We start from the raw sequence: 22,525 nt of genomic DNA on the forward strand, positions 1-22,525 counted from the left end.
CGCACCGAATAACTTCCTTCCCAAAATAAAAGCCACTTACCGGGAACCTCCTCTAGTGTTTGTCCTTCCCCGAGCACCAGCTGCCACAACTGGCTACCTTCCTCCTGGCTTGAGAACAGCTCCTGGCTACTTGCATTTAGGGATTCTGGGGTGTCTTCCTCCTCCTCAGCGCCCTCGTTCCCGGTTTCCTCCGCCTGCCTTGTTGAACTGGGCTCTGAAATGTTCATGGTGGTCCTCAGAGTGGAGGTGGGGTCGCCCCCAAGTATCGCGTCCAGCTCTTTGTAGAAATGGCAGGTCGTGGGGGCACCACCGGAGTGGCAGTTTGCCTCGCGGGCTTTGCAGTAGGCATTTCGCAGCTCCTTCACTTTAACCCTGCACTGCAGTGTGTCCTGGTCATAGTCCCATTTCATCATGTCCCTTGATATCTGCCTGAAGGTATCATAATTCCTATAGCTGGAACGCAGCTGGGACTGGACAGCTTCCTCCCCCCAAACACTGATGAGGTCCAGCACCTCGCCATTGCTCCATACTGGGGATCGCCTGGCATGTGGAGGCATGGTCACCTAGAAAGATTTGCTGAGCAAACAGGAAGGGGATATTCAAAATTCCCAGAGAATTTAAAGGTTGGTCACCTAAGGGCAGGGCAGTAGAGTTCAAAGTGATAACCAGAGTGGCTAGAACAGGCATTGTGGGACACTTCTGGAGGCCGATCAGAGTGCATTAACAGACCAGGGAATCCGCACTGGCACTGCGGCGCTCCAGCGGGGGTGCTTCAAACCATTATTCCACTTGCTGAGGTGGAGTACCAGGAGCACTCTGGCCTCGGAATCCGGGCGCTCTACATGCCTTGCCAGTGTGGACGCATTGTGAGTTAGGGCGCACGGGGCTGTTTTACTGTGTTCTAACTCGCAAGTGTAGCCATGCCCTTAGACCCCGCAGACCCTATGCCCTCTCAGTTTCTTCTTACTGCCTATGATGGTTGGTCAGAGTGTCTGGTTTTGCATTGCAAGAATGTTAGCAGTTCTTTACAGCCCATTGTCTATTTTCTTTGTATATAGTTTATAGGTACTTAGTTAGCCGTTAAGTGTTAGGTTAGTTTGGTAGTTAGAGTCCCGGCTGGGACTTCGCCCTGGAGTGGGGCATGCCCCGTTCTCCTGGCTTCAAACCATGCTCGTAATGCAACAGGCCGATGCCTATTAGTGACCCCCACAACAGGTGTTTGAAGTGCTTGGGGGAGTCCCATAGAAAGGTCAAGTGCAGAATCTGCAAAAAATTTCGCCCTAGAACCAAGAAGGAGCGAGATAGCCGCTTGAGGGCCCTCCGCATGGAGGCTGTGCTTCGTTCTGCATCGGAGCCCTCTTGCTCGGACCCCACACCGAGTACCTCGGCATCTGTGCAGAGCGCGCCGCTGGCACCGGGCTCTGCCCGGCACTATTCCCTCTCACCGGTGCCTAAGAAGCTGCAAAAGAAGAAGAAACCCCCCCGGCACAAGGGGGAAAAGGGACTTCGGGCAAAGAACCTATGTCAGGCCATGTGCCCGCCTCGGGACTTCATGGGGGTACCGCTGTGGTCGGACCCCCCCAGCCCAGCCAGGGATCTGCCTCTGACTCCGGGGAGCAGCAGGGGACCCCAGCTTCTCCCAGCATCCTCATTGTCCGAAGCGACCCCAGCGGCTAAGGAACAAGCAAGCCAACCTGCACCGCAGTTGCAGTTCCAGGCCCCAGACACGGCTAAGACCCCAATACCTAAGGGCAAGCCGGTTATGGGACCGCCCCATAGGGCAGTGGAGCACCCTCGGTTCCTGGATCGCAGGCGTAGATCCCCATCTCTGGCCTAGGACCCCGGCACCGTACCCTCAGTCTCCGGTCAGAAGGCCCAGGTCTCCCAACGCCACGCTCTCCCCCTCTGACGAATGGGACACCAGAGTTGAGGCAACAGTCCCCATGCTCCCAGTACTGGCAAGCTTCCTGCCAAACTTCGCCTAGGCGGTCTTCCAGATGTTGGTCCTCACCAGGGCGGGATCGCTCCCCATCACGGCACCTCCTCGGTACCGCTCCTCGGGCAGGCACCAATCCTTGCCCTTGTATCACTGATCGCTGCCCAGGGTTAGTCAGCAGACTCAGACCTCAATGGCCCCGCCCCAGTCACTAGAAGGGCAGTGATCTGAGTCAGAACATGTCACTGAATCCGACATGGAGGCAACGCAGCAGTCTCCAACACCTACTGAGCCGTCCCCGGAGAAGGAAGGAGAACCCTCTCCTACCCCAACGGTGCAGTCGTCGTCATCTCTGGACAAAGCGGTGGCGGGTCCCTCCCAAACGGGCAGTCTCCCCGATGACTTCAAGGGGCACCAGGCTCTCCTTAAAAGGGCAGCTACCAATTTGAACTTAAAAATTGAGGAGTTCGTGGAGGAGTCCAATGACTTCTTTAATGTTATATTCTCCTCCATCCCGGCCCGGGTCACGCTGCCCATCCATCCAGGGGTCCTTAAGATTGCCAAATCGCTGTGGCAGACCTCCTCTTCCAATCCGCCTACTTCTGAGAAGGCGGAAAAGAAGTATTATGTCCCTGCAAAAGGGTTCAAATGTTTGTAGAAACACTGTCCAGCAGCGTCACTGGTCGTGTCTGCTGTTAATGAAAGGGACAGGCCGGGCCAAGTCAGTGGCATGCTGAAAAACGACGATGTCAAGAGTCTGGATTTGTTTGGCAGAAAAGTTAATTCGACGGCCAGCCTGCAATATTGGGTGTCTAACCACCAGCCCCTGTTAGGCAGGTACAATTTTAATCTGTAGGACTCCCTTAGCAAATTCAAGGAGGCCCTCCCACAGGACCTAGCCCAGGAGTTGGCCGCTTTGGTGAACAAAGGTATAGCGGTGGAAAGAGTGGCCCTCCAGATGGCCTGGGATGCTACAGACTCAGCGGGCAGGGTGGTCGCCTCAGCAGTGGCCATGAGGCTCAGCTCCTGGCTGCAGTCCTCTAGGTTATTCCAGGAGATGCAAGCCACCATTCAGGACCTCCCATTTGAGGGGGCAGGTCTCTTCTCTGAGCTCAGGACTCAAGGCTCCATGGCCTTAAAGACTCCCGTGCCACTCCGCTCCTTGGGCCTTCATACACCTCAGCAGGCTAGGAAGCCGTTCTATCCTCTGCCTCTCCAGTCTAGGTCCTGGGGGACTCCCTGGCTGAGCACCTACATGAGAAAGACCCCTTGTCTCCATCCTAAGTGATGACACCCGTCATCTTCCCGTTTGTCTGCTCAGCCTGGCCCACCCAGGAACCAAGGAGGCCAGAAGCAGACATTCTGAGGGTGCACTCTAGGACAGTGCCCCAGTCACTTCCCAGGATCCACCCTCCTGCTCTTTCCTCAACCACCTGCGCCCCTTCCGGTTGGCTTGGTCTCGGCTGACCTTGGACCGCTGGGTGCTTGAAGTAATATCTTCAGGTTACATCCAGTGATGAGCTGCCAAAATCTTAACAGTCAGTTCTCTATAAAAAGTTCTGATTTAAGGGATGTGCTACAGTATGTATTTTTTGTACCAATAGGGTTACCATATGTCCGTATTTTCCCGGACGGCGATTTAAGAACCAAAAAGCCTGACATGTCCGGGGAAAATACAGATGTATGTTAACCCTACTTAAAGTTCTTTTTTAAAAAGATGGGCCTGAACTAGAAATGAGCTCCGTTTCACATGTGTGGGTCCCCGCCACTCCCTGGGGGTGTGCTAGGGTGACCAGATGTCCCAATTTTATAGGGACAGTCCCGATTTTTGGGTCTTTTTCTTATATAGGCTCCTATTACTATTACCCCCACCCCCACCCCCTGTCCCGATTTTTCACATTTGCTGTCTGGTCACCCTAGGGTGTGCACATGTGTGGGTCCCAGCTGCTCCCTGCCCCCCTCATTGAAGTAGGTGTGCAGGGTTACTGCCCTGGGAACTGCAGGGCACCAGTGGATGTGGGGCTGGCTGCAGATGGGGCGGGGTTAGCTGGAGGCAAGGGGGTGTGGGGTTGGCTGGAGATGGGGGGGTGTGGGGCTGGCTGCAGGCAGGGCAGAGGGGTGCGGGGCTGGCTGGAGACACAGGTATGTGGGGCTGGCTGGATTTGGGCAGGGCTGCAGGGGGGTGCGGCAGGGGTTAGCAGGGGAGTGCGGGGCTGGCTGGCTTCGGGCAGGGGGGTGCGGCAGGGGTTGGCTGCAGGCAGGGCAGGGAGTGTGGCAGGGGCGGGTACTCACGGGGAGAGCGTCTTGGAGCAGCCCGAGAAGCAGGACGTAGCCCAGGCCCAGTAGAGCAGCCGTGGACCCACCAGGCAGCACCAGGAGCCCCAGGGCCAGGGGTCGGGGGAGTGGCAGCAGCAACAGGGCCAGGCGGTGGCCCACATGGCTCCCGCAGCACAGCGCCTCCGATGGCTAGAGGAGGAATTACACACTTCCCGTCCGGAGCCCATCAAAGCCGCAGCGCCCCCTCCTCACAGGGAAGTAGGTTAACAAGCGGTTCTAAAACCGCTTCAAAATTTAACAACCGGTGCGTGCGAACCGGCTCCAGCTCACCACTGGTTACATCCTGCATCAGCGTTGGAGGGAGTTCCTTTCGTGGCTCCGTCCCCGTCGGTGACCCTCGTCTCCAATGCCTCGGACTTGGGGTGGGTGATGTCAGTATGCAAGGCCGTTGGTCGAGTCCTGATTGCTCCCGACACAATCATCAGGGAGCTCGGAGTGGTTCATCTGGCCCACCAAGCCTTCCTACCTCACATAGAAAGCACAGTGGCCCAGGTCCTGACAGACAATATAGCGGCTATGTTCTATATCAACAAGCAAGAGGCAGATCATCTGCCCTTTGCCAAGAAGCCCTAAGGCTCTGGGACTTCTGTGTACAACACAACATCCATCTCATAGCTGCACACCTCCCCGGGGCCAGGAACGCTTTGGCAGATCGCCTCAGCAGGACCTTCTCGTCTCACCACGAGTGGTCCCTCCATCCGAAAGTGTTCAGCATCATCTTCCAGAAGTGGGGGGACTCCCCAGGTGGACTTGTTTGTGTCCAGGCAGAACAGGAAATACCACGTTTTCTGCTCAATTCAGGGATTGACAGAGGCTCCCTGTTGGACACTTTTCTACTCCCGTGGTCGGGGGCTCTGTTGTATGCCTTCCCCCCAGTGCCATTACGTCACAGGTCCTCATGAAGATCAAGCAGGATAGGGTGAAGGCGATCCTCATAGCGTAGGCTTGGCCACACCAGCACTGGTTCGGCATGCTTCTGGACCTCTTGGTGGCTGCTCCATTACAGCTACCACTCAGGACGGACCTGCTGTTCCAAAACCATGGCTGTCTTCTGCATCCGAACCTGGTGGTGCTGTACCTGACAGCTTGGCTACTGCATGGTTAATTGCAGAGGAGCAGGAGTGCTCGGCCAGTGTCCAACAGGTCCTGATCGTGGCTTCCTCTGGCCGCCCTTCCTGCAGCCCCCATTGGCCTGGAGCGGCGAACCACGGCAGACGTGGCAGGTAAACAAACCAGCCCGGCCTGCCAGGGGCTTTCCCTGAACAAGCGGCGGCCCTAGTTTGAGAACCACTGCTCTACATCTTTTTCTTTTTTTGTTAAAAAGTTTTATAAAGTGTGAGTCTGTTTTATATACATTAAGTAAAACAATATACAATAAAGCCAAAATGCAGAATTAATAGCTTTTGTACCAAATAATTTTTATGCATATGTCCAAATAAAATCTTATTAAATTACAGATTGTAAAGGCTGTAACTTCAGCAATGGCTTTTAGGTGAGGAAAGAAATGGGAGTTTTGTAAAAAAAAAAAAAAAAAATAATGATTAGTAAAACCATGGTTCTTATAAAATATAAATTAAATTTTGCATAAGTTTAATTTTTATTAGATACATGTGCTGCTTCATTCTTCCAAAACACCACAGATTTGCTATCACTGTTAATTTTAGAAGCTGAAGCTTAACTTTTTCAAGTTTACTAGGTGAAATGAATTTTCTGAAAATTTAATCACTAACTTTAATAAGAACTTTTCTTAAAATGGCTGTTTGTAGTAATAGATAGTAATTTAACTTATAAAATTAATGCTGTTTGAAAGAACCACATCCTACTCAGACTAATCCCCAAATAGGGCTTTTATTTTCATCAGGATGAATAGGGTTAGACTACTTTCTTTCAGAGGAACATGGTCAACTTAACCTGTTTTTAATTGGCTAACTTCAGAAAATTCAAATGTCTGATTGAACAACCTTTAAATAATGTCATGAAACTTTTTTTAAAAAAATTCCATTGTTGCATGCATTTTTCTGATTGCTAGACAATGTTAAAATGGTCCCCTCGCCCCCCCCCCCCAGCAAGAGAGAATGGGTGGGCAGGTCTGAGAGCATCAGCATATGTGTGCTCAGACCACCATTTCCCTTTGGTTTGGATTTTATTTATTGTACTGAAAGAGTTAAGATTAGTTCTTTTAAGTCATTGGGAATTTGTATTTTTCTTAGGACAATAGGTTATTCCTTGAGGTGTCAGTTGGCTGAAAGAAGACACATAGGAGCATTTTTAAAGATTTTAAAGCTATAGTGAAGGCTTTTTGTCCTGTGCAGGACATTAGGCCTAAATTATGCAACAGGAACTCCAGAATTATATAGGATTGATGTTCCCCAACCTCTGCCCGGTCTAATTAATACACTGTTGTGCAGTTTATTTAGATATTTTTTTATTTCATGTAGTGAACTTTAAATGTGGGGCAGTTCAATTTTATATTTTATATTAAGTAACTGAATTGTAGAAGTTGTTAGGGCACGGTGGGGATTGGAGGTGTGAGAGAGGAGTTTCGGGTTTTGGTATCCAACAGAGCTTTGCTTTTAGCATTGGGAAGGGAATTAATCTCATCGTTATTTTTAAATTTGGGGAGGCGGTTTTGAATTTCTCATGTCCCACCCAACTTTTGAGAACAGCTGGATGTTCCACTACGCCTTACCCCAACACTTGCCAATACATCCAAAATTAACAATTTCAATGCTGATCAATTAAGCACAATCATCATTTGTTAATGTTGACATTTATATCGACATTAGTTATTTGCACGTCTGAGCTTTTGTTTCCAGTTGTCTAAAAACTGAGGCAGATATTCTGGCATCAATTAACATTTGCGTCACATTTTTAGGTTTTCTTCACAGTTACGAGGGCTGAAGTCTTTATTTATTTTAAAATTAAATTTTAGATTATCTAGCACAGTTATTGAAATTTTTAAAAACCACTATTATGTGACAATTTATGTAGCTGTATAATCTCACTGGACCTGGGTATGGTGAGATGCTTATTGCTTGGAATTATATCACATACAAGCCATGGGCGAGTCTTATTGGTCCTTAATGGATCTGATTTACACCCTTCTCATAGACGACAACAGGAGACATGGAGAACATACTGTGCAGAGGTTTTCTTGCACGGGATGTAGCTAGGTTAATTCACATTGCAATATTTTGAATTCACCTCTTGGTATAAAATTGTATATCAGGATTTTCACCAAAAAAAACCCCAACCTTTTAGATGAGGGAAAAGTTCCTTCTCATCTCCTTCTCTTTCCCAAATTGAAGTCCCTATGTAAATGTGCTCTCTGGCACAATGGAACTTCCACAACAAATTAAAGCTTGTCTGTGGGAGACAGACCTTTTTCTGGGGATGGTGTGAATGGAGACTGTGGAATTAACTCTCCCAAGAACTAAGGACCATCACAACCCTTACTGTTTTTTGCTCCACATGTAAGGCACATTTCTTTGGTCTTGCCTTCTCTAGCAAACACATATCAACAGGTTTATTTATATTAAAAATAATAATTTAAAAACCCTACCAAAACAAGATACTTCTCCTTCTGGGAACAAGCAACACTTGTCAAGTTGCTTAATGCACTATTGGAAGTTGCTCAGATATTATGGTGATGAGTGCTGTATAAAAACCTAGATAGAATAGAAAACATGTATTAATGTCAGTAAAGGAGTTTGTTCAGTATATGTAATGGGTTACTTGATCTTTCCTCTCCTTATCAATAGTAGATTTTTTTTAATTTGCCATAATATTTCTATATGAATTGCAAATCATAGATCTGGATGTCTCAGGAATAGCTAAGAGAACACTGAGCCTTTCTGTTCTGGGTTGCTTATTAAAATCCAACCCAGGTCAGTAAGGACTAGAAATTATGCTGGTCTACATGTAGTGAAGGGAGCATCTTGGATTAAATTGGTCAGTGTGTTCACATCACAAAATTCACTGTCACAGTTGATACCAAAGACCAACATGTCCCCACTCTTAGTGGTGTTTGTTCCCTGTATGTCACGGTTGAGGAACACACCACACACTGGCCTGCCATTTGCTACTCATGCTATACTTGTTCTGTGGTTATATGTATTTGGATTTTTAACAATAACAAAAGGGATTGGCTGTCCAGAACTTTAGGCACCCCGATGTTAGTTACAAAAATAAAATTCAGCAGCAGTTTACTGCCAACAGAACTTACCTCCCTTTAAAACATAACATCCTCCCTCCATTGCCTTCCCCCATGTAATCCTCAGCAGCAGCCTATTCAGATACATGCATCTTGCAATGTGCCGTGGAGGTCAGAAGACCAGAACTACTACAGACTGGGGCAGGTGGAGCTTGTTCTGGCGCAGAGGGCCTCTCAAAGGGAATGCTCTGCCATGAGGTTCTTCTCTTTTGCATTGAGAGGGATCTAGGTCAAGTGCCTCCACTGTGGCTGTATGGCATGAGGAGAGAGGCGGTTCCTCAAGCAGGAACTTCCAGCCATTTAGGGCTTTCTGGGTTGACAGCAACACCTTATATTTGATCTAGAAATAGAGCAGTTCATTTTCCAGTGCTGTCAAACTAATAGTACTCAGAAAGCAATAAAATTCACTGAGTGAGAAGAAAAACAAACCTAGCTGTGGTAACATCGAACACTTCCCTGTGATCCATTTCAATGGCCCCATTAGGAGAAAAAAATATTTTTATTAGAAATGAACTGGATTTAAGGGTTTATTCAGTGCTATATATAAACATTTAATAACAGTTGGGCTGGCTGTAAGTTTTAATAACTTACCTGTGGCTGCTTTCCCTATTTAAAAACTTTATTGTAAGTGTTCTGAAGTCTCAGTTTTTTTTTTAAAAAGGCAGGCATTGAAAGTTGGAGTTTCTAGGAAAGAGAGCTGAATATAGAAATATTAAGCTTCTGTCTTTTGCCTGTTTTTTTCCTTGTTTCCCTCCTCCTTTCTTTTGAAGGACTTCATTAACACCGGTAACATGGTAGTGAACAAAATAATTAACATGGGGGAAGGGATTGAGGCAGTTACAGTGTGGGAAGAGAAGTCCAACATTTTTGCAAATAAAATAAAATGGATTTAAAAAACGAATTGTTCATCTCACTGCAATGTACTGGTGACTGTCATTAGGGTTTAAACGGGCAGTGTCAAGCAGTTTATCCTCAGCATTTAACCTCTGTGTTGGGAGAGGTTGGATTCCAAATTTAAAATAAAATTAAATGTTTGCATAATATTTTAAGTCCGTTTTTTTGTTTGATTTTGTAACTGTCATGAGCATTGTGTTAGTGCATAAGAAGCTGAAGGTAAAACTGCTTAGCATATTGTCATCAGTAAAAACTGAATAGCGTGTAAAAAGTAAGCAAATAGAAAATTCTGTGTCTGCCAGTGCACATTATGGGTGATTCCTTAGATTAAATTGTTCGGCATCTGGACTCCTTCACTTCCTCCTTTCTGCAACTCTTGCACACTCCCAATTATTTTCTGCTTCTCAGCAAAGAAACAGCAGGGGTCATCATCACGCCGAATGTTTTTCTCCGTGTGTTGGTGTGAATTTTCATGATGTAGAAAGGATGGGAATGTTTCCTTTGCGTAGATCTCTTGTATCTTCCATTGCTGAATCATTCTACTCTCCGTGGACAGCAACTCATGCAGTGTCTTGTGCATGGACAATAAGAATCTTATAGCACCTTTTAGAAGAATTGCAGTTTGCCTTAGCCAGAGTTTCTAACCACATCCTCTCCCTTCCTCTCTGTCCCACCCCCATCCCCATCCCACCGCAAATCAGTGTACTAATAAGTTGATTCCCTTCAGCCCAGAGGTGGCTGAATTCTAGTGATGCTCTAGTGAGATGACAGGTTTCATATCAACCAAGATTGTTTTTATGTTTCAGTGTATTCAGAGATCTAAGTTTGGTGAAAGTGTATTGAAAATATCAGTTTTCAGTGATAACATTTTGTTTTTCCTTTTTTTCCTAAACTGTAGGAATACTCTGAAGATAGTAACTCTGAGCCAAATGTGGATCTGGAAAATCAGTACTACAATTCCAAAGCATTAAAGGAGGATGATCCCAAAGCGGCATTGAGCAGTTTTCAGAAGGTTTTTAATTTTATGTTCTCCCTTTTATTTGTTTATGTTGATGCTATAACCCACAATTACATTTGATCTACTATGAAAATATTTACTTGGATGCAAGTTATTGATGTATTGATATTGAAGGTGCATTAATAATTCCCACTGATATTACCACATGAGGTTGTTTCCAGGAATTTTGAGAGAAACTTTTTGTAGTAGTGTAACTTACTAGTACCGATGGTAATAAGTTTTTATCAGACTTCTTGACTCCCACATTGTTTACAAACTTATAAATACCATACTGAGAAAATATATTCATTGTTCAGTGGCACAACTGATATTTTGAAATTTTTGCAAATCCTTGCAAATTAATCCTTGTAAAACTGCTAATTTTAAATACATTTTTATTCAATTAGCTTGTTTGTCAGCTGTAGAGACCATATCCAATTGTCTTTTCTTAATTGAAAAACCATTTTCTTTACTCTTACATAATGCATTACCATTGGTTACAATCCTGAGTAAAGGTTTCAGAGTAGCAGCCGTGTTAGTCTGTATCCGCAAACAGAACAGGAGTACTTGTGGCACCTTAGAGACTAACAAATGTATTTCAGCATAAGCTTTCATGGGCTACAGCCCACTTCTTTAGATGCATAGAGTGGAACACACAGACAGAAGATATTTATACGTACAGAGAACATGAAAAGGTGGAAGTACGCATACCAATTGTAAGAGGCCAATCAATTGAGATGAGCTATCAGTAGCAGCAGAAGAAAAAACTTTGAAGTGATAATCGAGATGACCCATAGAAGGTGTGAGGAGAACTTAACATGGGGGGGGAAAAGCTTATGCTCTAATAAATTGGTTAGTCTCTAAGGTGCCACAAGTACTCCTGTTCAATTAGTGCAATGACCCAACCATTCCCAGTCTCTGTTTAGACCTAAGTTAATTGTGTCTAATTTGCATATTAATTCGAGTTCAGGAGTCTCTCTTTGGAGTCTGTTTTTGAAGTTTTTTTGTTGCAAAACTGACACCTTCAAGTCTGTCACTGAGTGATTAGAGAGGTTGAAGTGTTCTCCCACTGGTTTTTGAATGTTATGATTCCTGATGTCAGATTTGTGTCCATTTATTCTTTTGCGTAGAGACTGTCCAGTTTGACCAATGTACATGGCAGAGGGGCATTGCTGGCACATGATGGCATATATCACATTGGTAGATGTGCAGGTGAACGAGCCCCTAATTGTGTGGCTGATGTGATTAGGTCCTTTGATGATGTCACTTGAATAGATATGTGGACAGAGCTGGCATCGGGCTTTGTTGCAAGGATAGTGTTCCTGGGTTAGTATTTTTGTTGTATGGTGTGCGGTTGCTGGTGAGTATTTGCTTAAGGTTGGGAGGCTGAGTAAATCCTGAGTAAAAGGTTTCAAGTGTATAAATGCCAACTGACAAAATACCTGTAGAAGAGTTGTCATTCACATGAATTATAAATTCTTAATATATGCATGCTATTTCCAGAAAGTGGTGTGTTAAAGATGATCAGTAAAGGGAAAAACATTAGGCCTGTTGGGCTTCTTTATGGTGTATAAAGAAAGCCTCTAAAGAGATCTGTTTTGTTGGTGGGTTTTTTTAATTGGTGTGTGTGGCGGGGGGAGGGGGGGGGAGGAGAGGGGATACTCCTTTTTTGTTACACTAAATATTCAGCTCTTGTCTAACCTGGAAGACTCTAAGATGACTAATATGCATCCGAAGAAGTGGGTTGTAGTCCACGAAAGCTTATGCTCTAATAAATTTGTTAGTCTCTAAGGTGCCACAAGTACTCCTGTTCTTTTTGCGGATACAGACTAACACGGCTGCTACTCTGAAATCTAAGATGACTGAAGAACTAATGGAATGATTACATCACAAAATCAAGAGTGAAATATTGTGCAATTGAGAGAGGAAGGGATTTTTAATCAGATTTTTTAAAAAGCTCTATTTTCTTACATTTCTGTTTAACTTCAGTGACTAACATTTTGGAGTAATTAAGTCTTTGATAAAAATCCATCACCCTGCCCCATCAGTTAAGGTGTGTGAATTAACAGCCTGAGATCCCCAGCAAGTCCCCTAACATAATTAGGGATTATCAGGTAGAAAACAAGCAGGAAAAAACTTTCAGGCCTCTTTTTATATACCTTCCTTAATTTTTTTTGAAAAGACACTGGCTCTTTTTAAAAAAAAATCCCTTGCATGTAAGCTTTATAAGCATCGGGTTATTGATGAAGAATTCTTTTTCTATTTCAGGTTTTGGAGCTTGAAGGTGAAAAAGGAGAATGGGGATTCAAAGCACTGAAACAGATGATTAAAATAAACTTCAAATTGGTAGGAGTTGCAGCTATCATTTCAGGAAATGCTAAATTGCATTAATATTGAATTGATTCACAGTTTTTAAATTGTTGTCCTCTCCTTATTTTTATCTCCAAAATTACATTTGAAAGAAAGCTAAAACATATAAAATAATTCTCTAATAATGTCCACATAAGCAATCGTTATAGTTGCCACAGGGAACTTATATGGTCATGATTAACATGCTGAGTGACAGAGTTGAGCAATCCCCCATTGTGTGATGCTTGTGCAGCCCTCTTGCAGCATTGTAAATGCCTTATCCCTGCTGATTAATGGTCATTTAACACCCTCCTGTTAGTGTATCTCCTCCTTTTTTGTCACTGGAAAACTAGCAGTGGGCAACTCGCAACTAGGGCTGTAGATAAATTGCAGTTAACTCATTTAACTCACGCGATTAACTAAAAAAAAATGAATCACGGTTAATGGCAGTCTTAATCGCACTGTTAAACAATAGAATACCAATTGAAATTTATTAAATATTTTTGGATGTTTTCTACATTCATTTCAGTTACAACACCTTATGTTATTTTTGATTACAAATATTTGTACTGTAAAAATGACAAAAAAAAGTATTTTTCAATTCACCTCATACAAGTACTGTAGTGCAATTTCTTTATCATGAAAGTGCAACTTACAAATGTAGATTTTTGTTGGTTTGTTACATAACTGCATTCAAAAACAAAACAATGTAAAACTTTAGAGCCTACAAGTCAGCTCAGTCCTACTTCTTCTTCAGCCAATCGCGAAGACAAACAAGTTTGTTTACATTTACAGGAGATAATGCTGCCTGCTTCTTATTTACAATGTCACCTGAAAGTGAGAACAGGCATTCGTTCGCATGGCACTTTTGTAGCCAGCATTGCAAGGTATTTACGTGCCAGATATGTGAAACATTCATATACCCCTTCATGTTTGGGCCGCCATTCCAGAGGACATGCTTTCATGCTGATGATGGTCATTAAAAAAATAATGCATTAATTAAATTTGTGACTGAACTCCTTGGGGGAGAATTGTATATCTCCCTGCTCTGTTTTACCCGCATTCTGCCATATATTTCATGTTATAGGTCTCGGATGATGACCCAGTACATGTTGTTCATTTTAAGAACATTTTCACTGCAGATTTGACAAAATACAAAGAAGATACTAAAGTGAGTTTTCTAAAGATTGCTACAGCACTCAACCCAAGGCTTAAGAATCTGAAGTGCCTTCCAAAATCTGAGCGGGACGAGGTGTGGAGCATGCTTTCAGAAGTCTTAAAAGAGCAGCACTCTGATGCGGAAACTACAGAACCCGAACCACCAAAAAAGAAAATCAACCTTCTGCTGGTGGCATCTGACTCAGATGATGAAAATGAACATGCTTTGATCCGCACTGCTGTGGATTGTTATCGAGTAGAACCAGTCGTCAGCATGGACGCGCGTCCTCTGGAATGGTGGTTGAAGCATGAAGGGACATATGAATCTTTAGTTCGTCTGGCACGTAAATATCTTGCCAGCTACAATAGTGCCATGAGAACGCCTGTTCTCACTTTCAGGTGACGTAAACAAGAAGCGGGCAGCATTATCTCCTGCAAACCTAAACAAACTTGTTTGTCTGAGTGACTGGCTGAACAAGAAGTAGGACTGAATGGACTTGTAGGCTCTAAAGTTTTACATTGTTTTATTTTTGAATGACGTTATATTTTTGTACATAATTCTACATTTGTAAGTTCATCTTTTATCATAGAGATTGCTCAACAGTACTTGTATTAGGGGAATTGAAAAATACTATTTTGTTTGTAATTTTTACAGTGCAAATATTTGTAATCAAAAAATAAATATAAAGTGAGCACTGTAGACTTTGTATTTGGTGTTGTAATTGAAATCAATATACCGTATATACTCGTTCATTAGCCTGTTAGTTTATAAGCTGACCCCCCCCCCCCCCCCCAATGGATAGGTAAAAATAGCAAAAACTGTATAACCCTTTCATAAGCCGACCCTATATTTCAGGGGTTGGAAAACTTTGGCTCCCGGCCCATCAGGGTAAGCTGCTGGCGGGTCGGGATGTTTTGTTTACTTGGAGTGTCTGCAGACATGGAGCCCCTCAGCTTCCTGTGGCCACGGTTCACCATTCCCAGCCAATGGACGAGTATGTATGGTATTTGAAAATGCAGAAAACCTCCACAAATATTTAAATAAATTGTATTCTATTATTGTTTAACAGTACGATTAATCGTGATTCATTTTTTTTAATCGCTTGACAGCCCTACTCACAACATATTTCAGTAATAGCACACTAACAATATACATATTTTGGCAGAACAATTGGTTTCAGCTTACCATGACCTTTCATATGATATCTTACATGGCATGCTTTGTATGAAATATAATTATACGAGAGGGGTGGATATGGGGTTTCCAGGGTGATGCTTTGAGATACAGAGTGCCACCTTGTAGTTTTGAAAATTTGTTTAAAAAATAAAATGGGCTGATTATATTTTACATATCAAGCTCAGCAAACAGAGAATTTTTAGAGTGTCTTATAAAGTTCAGTTTTCTATATGAATTACAGGTAGCTAACGTGAGACATCTGTGACGAGATCCCCCTGGGGTGCAGCCTGGGATTGGGACCACTGTGCCCCCTTAACTCTTTCCAGCCTGGGCTGTCTCTCATAATGCCTTGCTAGTGACCAGCAGCAAGCCCCTCTAGGCGCTGTGATCACTCAGCACAACAGTATGTGGAGCCCCACACACCCAGCTAGATTGCATGAAGGCTCCCAGAGCCACTCATGAAGCACACAGAGAATGGCACCAGAGCCAAAACCCCCCAGCTCCCAGCACTGTACCTCAGGAATATACCGTCTTGCATTACTCAAGATGGGCAGTGCAGATTTATTAATTGGTTCACCACTTCAGCAATGGAAAGTGGTTGTACACCAGCCTTTGCAACACCTGAGATTTGCCACACACTTCATACAAACTCACTGGTAAAGATAAACAGTTAAGTTTATTGACTATAAAAGGTAGATTTTAAGTGATATTAAGTGATGGGCGAAAAGTCAGAGTTAGTTACCAAAAGAAATAAAATATAATCATGCAGTCTAAACTCTCAACCCTTTTAGACAGGGCAACAACTAGATTAAGCAGTTTTTCTCACCACACTGGATATTGCAGTCCTTAGTATACAGATTTCACCCTTGAAATCTGGGCCAATCTCCTCTGTTGGAGTCTTGTCTTCTCAGTGTCTTAGTTGCTTGCAGCGTAGGTGGGGGCAGGAGAAGGGCCCAGTATGTGTCCACTCTCTGTTTTATACCCTCAGTCCACGTGCTTGGAAAACACAAGTCCAGGCATGTCTGGGGGCATTGCTGAGTCTCCAAGCAAGGTTGAGCAATTCCCCTGGTGTGGCCTCATGCAGGTGAGTCATTGCATTGTAGTTCCCTTGCTGGACAATGGTTGTTGATGGATTGATTGATACCCTACCGGGTATTGGCTACTTTCCTTGCTGTTGCCTCTGGGGAGCTAATGTCTGGCTGATTCCCCAACTTACAGCAAGTTTTAGTGACCACCATACAACACAATTGTCATAACTTCATATGCATTAATGATATATGTATATGGATAGAGAAATTACTTTCAGCAGGTCATAACCTTTCCCCGATACCTTACAAGGCATGCTTTATATGTAAGATCACGATTATATAAAATGAGGAATATGGGGGTTCCAGGATGCTCCCCCAAGGTATAGAATGTCACAACATTGTTCACTATAATGTGTTGGTAGGAAATATGTTTTCACACCAAATAAAATGGCCATGCTAATTCTCAAATAGACTTCTCTGTTTAAATTTCTGTTCTGTGAAGATCCATTTAACTCACTTTTGACTCTGCCACTTCTGAGCAATGTGGTCATCCTAAATAGGTGACAGAAAACTTAAAGCAATCACAGACGTGCATCACTGCGTAGTCTCTCTACTGTAACGTCTTTGGGTTTTCTGTGCATATTTACAGATGTTTGTATCTAATGGCAATGTTCAGTATACAATTTTTCATGATTATGAATTATATATGTTTTTCCTCACAGACTAACTTTCCTGAAATGATGAACAGATATAAACAGCTATTGACCTACATACGGAGTGCAGTTACAAGGAATTACTCTGAAAAATCCATCAATTCTATTCTTGATTATATCTCCACTTCCAAACAGGTTAGATTACCATTCCTGTTCCACCTATCCATTTTTTGCATGGACTTTTTGCCTTTTGAAAACCTGATTCTTGGTATAATTGGAGAAAAATTATAATATTACATTTGTTACAGTATGCTAAATATTGTTCCCCACAATTTATTGATCGTGTGTTAAAAATAACTTGTCTTTAACTTTGTCATCTACACAAGATTAAAACAGTCTAGAAACTACTTAGTATTTCTTACCTGGGATTTCTATACAGCTAAATGTCACAAGTGACTTGTTTTTCAGCGAAGTGGTACCACCATCAATAGGTTCTCATATGTAATTTGTAATTAAAATAACTCTGTATACTCATTAATTTTGCATTTAGATACGGTAAGAAATGTGCCTATCTTTCAGACTAGTAAAGTGAGCAGACTAGGTACATAGTACCAGATCCATGGCCAAGCTCTGCTCTCTTTGTGCTACTGGAGCAGCATAAAGAAAGAAGAAAGCTCCCCTAAGCTCCTAGCTGGGGATACCCAGCATGTGGAGAATTGCCAGCACACAGAGTTGACTTCTAGGCCTTCCTCCCCTCCTGCAACACATGGGGAGGGACAGGTGAAGTGACTGAAGTGTGATGTATTCTGGCAGTTCCAAGGATGGGTAGCCTTAGGAGCATACCTAGTTGGCAGTTTAGAGTATCTGCTCTAAGTTGTGCCAGGAGCTAGGAATGGAGAGAATCAGGGACTCATACCTGCAACCTAAAAGCCACTGGGCCCCTTCCCAACTGCACCCAGTAGATAATCTGGCCATTAAGTGTATAGAAAGTTTCTCTCTCAACTTTCTAGATTATCTAATTTTTAAGAAAATGCTATTAAGCACTATGCAGTTTTGGGTGTTACCGTTTGTTTCCATACAGGAACATCTTCTGGTCTGCTCTGAGCAGAACAGTCAGACATTTTTTCTTCTTCTTTCATGCAGTATTTGGATAGGAGGGAGAAAATATCTTTTATTGACCACTTCCCCTCCTATCCTTTTACCCTTGTTGGTCTCTCTTTTTTCAGTTTCCAGTAACAGTAATGCTAGCTTTCTGTTAGTATTTTTCTTAGATACTTACATAACAATGATTTTATTATCTGCTTAAGATGGATAAGTAGCTTTGGTTCTTCACTAATATGATAAATTGCAGATTTTAAAACCTTGTGCAACTTATTTTGAATTAAAAGCTTACATCCAGGTGCTTCTAAATGCTTTTGTCAGTTCCAAACTTCAGTGAAATCTTCTATTTTATGATAATACTGTTGATTATTTATTATGCTTAAGTTTTGTCATTTTAGTTGCAATTTCTGCTATTTATAAGTAATAGTTCAATAAGATGCAGATTTCTGTATCTTATTTGTGTTGAAGTTCAAACATGCGCTTTTAGTTTTTTCAAACTGACTATATTAACAGGTACAAATTTGCTGTTTACAATTATAGAATTCTGATTTTTTATGCCAGATGGATTTGCTTCAGGAATTTTATGAAACAACACTTGAAGCTCTGAAAGATGCTAAGAATGATAGATTGTGGTTTAAGACAAACACAAAGGTAAAATATATAAATAACATTTAGTTTTATTTTTTGCTTGCTATAACTTCCTTAAATTGCAAGTCTAAATTTTATAAATTCCAAAATCCTAATTGTCCTAATGGCTTTAATTCTTTAATCACAGCTTGGCAAATTATATTTAGAACGAGAAGAATATGGAAAATTACAGAAGATTTTGCGCCAGTTGCATCAGTCATGCCAGGTACAGTAGAGTAGATATTTTAAAAAAAAAAAAAACTTTACTACCCCAAAACTACATGTAAAATCATTCACTGTAACTTTGTATTTAGTACTAATTTCACATCCAGTTTTCAGGCTATGAGAATGGCATATCATTATACTTTGTAAATAGAAATTAAATCTAATGCTTGTTTTAATTCCTTATCTGTTTTGTAACTTGAAATAAAAATGATAGAATAGTTAATTTCTGGTAAAAAGATGAATTTTCATAACCAGCAGACAGTAACTGCATTATCATTACATTTCACTTGGGTGCAGGAATGAGAAGCATTTGTGAATTATTATTCCTTCTAATGTATTATTAAAATTAATACAAACTATTTGGGGGGAAAAACTGTATTTAAACCAACAGAGAAGCAAAAATTCTAAATGAAGCTTAACCATAGGAGAAAACTATGGCCTTTACTTCATTGTGGGAAAAAATATATTAAGCCACGTGCATTGGCCAAATCAGCTTCCAGCTTTGCCTATCCTCTCCATCTTTATGCTGAACAAAGATGATGTACACCTGGGAATCTGGCCCATTATTAGCAATAGTATGGTCATGAATACATCACTGCTCTATTGCAGTGGTTATGTGGCTTTATCTTTTGTATACTGAAAGAAATTCTTAAGATATGAAATGTACAGAAGGTCAACTCTTGAAATCCTTACTCAAGCAAAATTCATAGTAAAGTCAGTATTTTTACCCAAGTGAAAAACTTCAGAACTTGGTCCTTGAACATAATGTTTTAATTTCACTGGTTGTATTAAAAATATGGTATTTGGAAACTTCCTTATTTTTGGCAGGAGATTTCTGAAAATATTTAGTAACACACTTTTATATTACTAGAATGGTGACCTCAGCATTATTTCAAGATTCACAGTATTCATTATCACTCTTTCCTAGACTGATGATGGAGAAGATGATTTAAAAAAGGGCACCCAGCTATTGGAAATCTATGCATTGGAAATTCAAATGTATACAGCACAGAAAAATAACAAAAAACTTAAAGCACTATATGAACAGTCATTGCACATCAAGTCTGCCATTCCTCATCCACTGATCATGGGGGTCATCAGAGGCAAGTTGTTTTTATATTACTACTTTAAAATTCCTTTGTTCAGACCAGTGTCACTTAAATTAAAAAATGTCTTACTTTTTTATGTTGTTTCAACTGAAAATACATTACAGAAAACGTTCCAAATATCTGATCTCGTTGAATTGCATTGGCAAATAAAAAAGCATTAGGATTCACCGGAAGTACCTATTTAATGGCCAGTAATGGTTGAATGAATTGTAGTGAGGGCATGTACCATGTCTGAAAGCACCTTTCACCAGGATATGGCTATCACTTGTCTCCTCTGCTGACAGGAAACCTGCCAATTAGAGCAGTAAAAGGGAAATAATATTTCTCATTTGACTTTCTAAATAGTTTTTCTAAAAATATGTTGGATAGCTCCCATAAATAGATAATGTTGCTATGTATTCTCTTTGAAGTTTGTCTGGGATAAATTCCAACTGAGTAAATGTATTAATTGCAACTTTTTAACAAAAAGGTTGCAAAGATACACTTTTCTTTCTAGTCATGGAGTGATCTTAGGAGTGGTTATTTTTAATAATATTTGAATTGGAAAACCAAAAAAGAAGCAGCTGCCTTATATTGATGTGCTAATGCTTTTTCTCAGCAATTTTAATGAATTAAAAAAAAAACCCTGAAAATATATTCAGGAATCAGTTTAGACATAGCATGGTACATTTAGTAGAATCGTTCTGATAAATGGCTGCAAGCACACAGCTTCTTTCATCATTGTTTTCTTTTCAGAATGTGGAGGCAAAATGCACTTAAGGGAAGGAGAATTTGAAAAGGCACACACTGACTTTTTTGAAGCATTCAAGAATTATGATGAATCAGGGAGTCCTAGAAGAACCACTTGCTTAAAATATTTGGTCCTAGCAAACATGCTGATGAAGTCCGGAATAAATCCATTTGACTCTCAGGAGGTATGCTTATAAATGTGCACAAGTCGGCTTAGCTGCTGCTTTTCCCGTTTAATAGGGAAATTGGCATAAATAGCTTTTTTTGCTACCTAAATGTACTTATTATGGTTTCTGTTCTGTGTAGGCTAAACCATACAAAAATGATCCAGAGATTCTAGCAATGACAAATTTAGTAAGGTAAGATATTTTATTTTTCCTGAAGGGCAAAGTTACTAACCATGAAACAGATATTTTTGTACTGTTTTGTTTTGTTGAAAATAATACAAACAGACTTTTTCATAGGTATCAAACCAGCATTTCGGTTTTGGATTTTCAATGTTTCTGTTGTTCAGAAGCTCTCTGTTTAGTGTGATCTATATCAGTAATACTCAGACTGAGGCTCACGAGCCGCAAGTGACTCTTTAATGTGTCTCCCGCAGCGCTTTGCATCACATGATATTAAAACACTGTGTGATTTAATCAGGATGCTTTCACTATGTTATTAACCAATTATTGTTGATAAAATAATAATATTTGGTCAGTTATTTTGGTGTGAGAGTTTGTGTGTATGTATATGTATAATATATAAAACTAAATATTTCCCCTGATGTGCTGTTTAAATATGAATATATAGTACTAATAGTAAATGAAACAATGAATTCACACTACTGTGGCTCTGTTGGGTAATGCTGATTGCTAACTTGGCTCCTGAACCACTGAGGTCTGAGTATCACTGATCTATATAAAATTCTCTACAGTACCAGTTTAAAAAGACCACACTAAGAACATATACTTTTTTGTTTTACATCTAAAACAGTATATCGGGCTGAATTCCTATCTGGTGTCATTAATGTTAGTGTTTTTCCATAAAGGCAAGTGTCTTCCAAATATCCTAATTCTGAATCATGAGATTTTATTTGTAAGACTGGGGAACTGACTAAAAAGATGTTCTTTGAGGTTTGAACATCGGAGAGATCACATTTGTTTGCTGATTTTATGGCTAAATTGTCTCCAACTATCAGCTTATTTACTGTGATTATCTAGTGAAAATTTGATTGAACGTTGTATTCAGAAGCAAGAATTATCTTTATAATTATTATGATTATATTTAATTGTATTTATTGTATATAAAGGCTGCAAATTTTATTCTTTTCTTTCCATGAGCTGATCCTTCTCTCTTATAGTTCACCATAATATTAAAAAGAACATTCACATGGGTTTTTTCTCTTTAGGAAATAACATGAGTGCTCTTTTTTTTTTTTGGTAGAAGTTCAGTATACTGCATGATAATAGAAGCTAAGATATTACTAGTCCTGGAATAGAGGGTACTTAAAAATGTTTACAACTGCATTTGTCAGTGAGTTTCAAGGCATTCAGAGTTTCCAGGATGGCCAGTGATGACTATGGAAATTCAAATTTGGTCATTTAGAGTCTGATTGTTTCAGAGTTGCTGACCACCTGCAAATCCATTGGCAGCTGGGAATGCCCGGGACTTCTGAAAATCAGGCCCGTTAAGCTTTCCTTGAAAGTTGATATGATATGTTATATTAGTAGGATAATTTGGAGGCACTGATGTGCAGTATTTTCGCACATCAAGGCATGTGTGCCAAAGGAGTTTTATGGCAGGGTTTTTGGAATAGAGCTTTCAAGTCTCAAATCCTGCGGGCATGTGTGTCCCTAAGCATATGAAGAAGATCCAAAGTACTACATGGCTTTTTACAGAGAATGTGATCAGCAGTGTTTAGGCCCTAGGAATCAAGACCATCAACTTATGTAGATTGTATTGCGACAGTTCTTTCATGCTTTGCTGTGAAACCAATCAGGTCCTGTC

The 22,525-nt window shown here is 41.5% G+C and overlaps 1 protein-coding gene across 3 annotated transcripts in view; it reads left to right on the forward strand.

Moving 5' to 3' along the window:
• Window positions 1–22,525, forward strand: part of COPS2 (COP9 signalosome subunit 2) — a 45,636-nt gene that overhangs the window by 13,275 nt on the left and 9,836 nt on the right. For 2 of the 3 annotated variants that reach the window (XM_005304009.4, XM_065558164.1), the window contains exons 2-9: window positions 10,279–10,392; window positions 12,646–12,723; window positions 16,812–16,937; window positions 18,405–18,494; window positions 18,619–18,696; window positions 19,624–19,798; window positions 20,540–20,718; window positions 20,840–20,892. In XM_005304009.4, coding sequence (XP_005304066.1) covers window positions 10,279–10,392; window positions 12,646–12,723; window positions 16,812–16,937; window positions 18,405–18,494; window positions 18,619–18,696; window positions 19,624–19,798; window positions 20,540–20,718; window positions 20,840–20,892 — 893 coding nt within the window. Of the gene's footprint in view, window positions 1–10,278; window positions 10,393–12,645; window positions 12,724–16,811; window positions 16,938–18,383; window positions 18,495–18,618; window positions 18,697–19,623; window positions 19,799–20,539; window positions 20,719–20,839; window positions 20,893–22,525 lie in introns of all 3 variants that reach the window. The other variant, XM_005304008.4, reaches the window with a different exon arrangement.

Source organism: Chrysemys picta, chromosome 10 (assembly GCF_011386835.1).
Source record: "Chrysemys picta bellii isolate R12L10 chromosome 10, ASM1138683v2, whole genome shotgun sequence".
NCBI lineage: Eukaryota > Metazoa > Chordata > Testudines > Emydidae > Chrysemys > Chrysemys picta.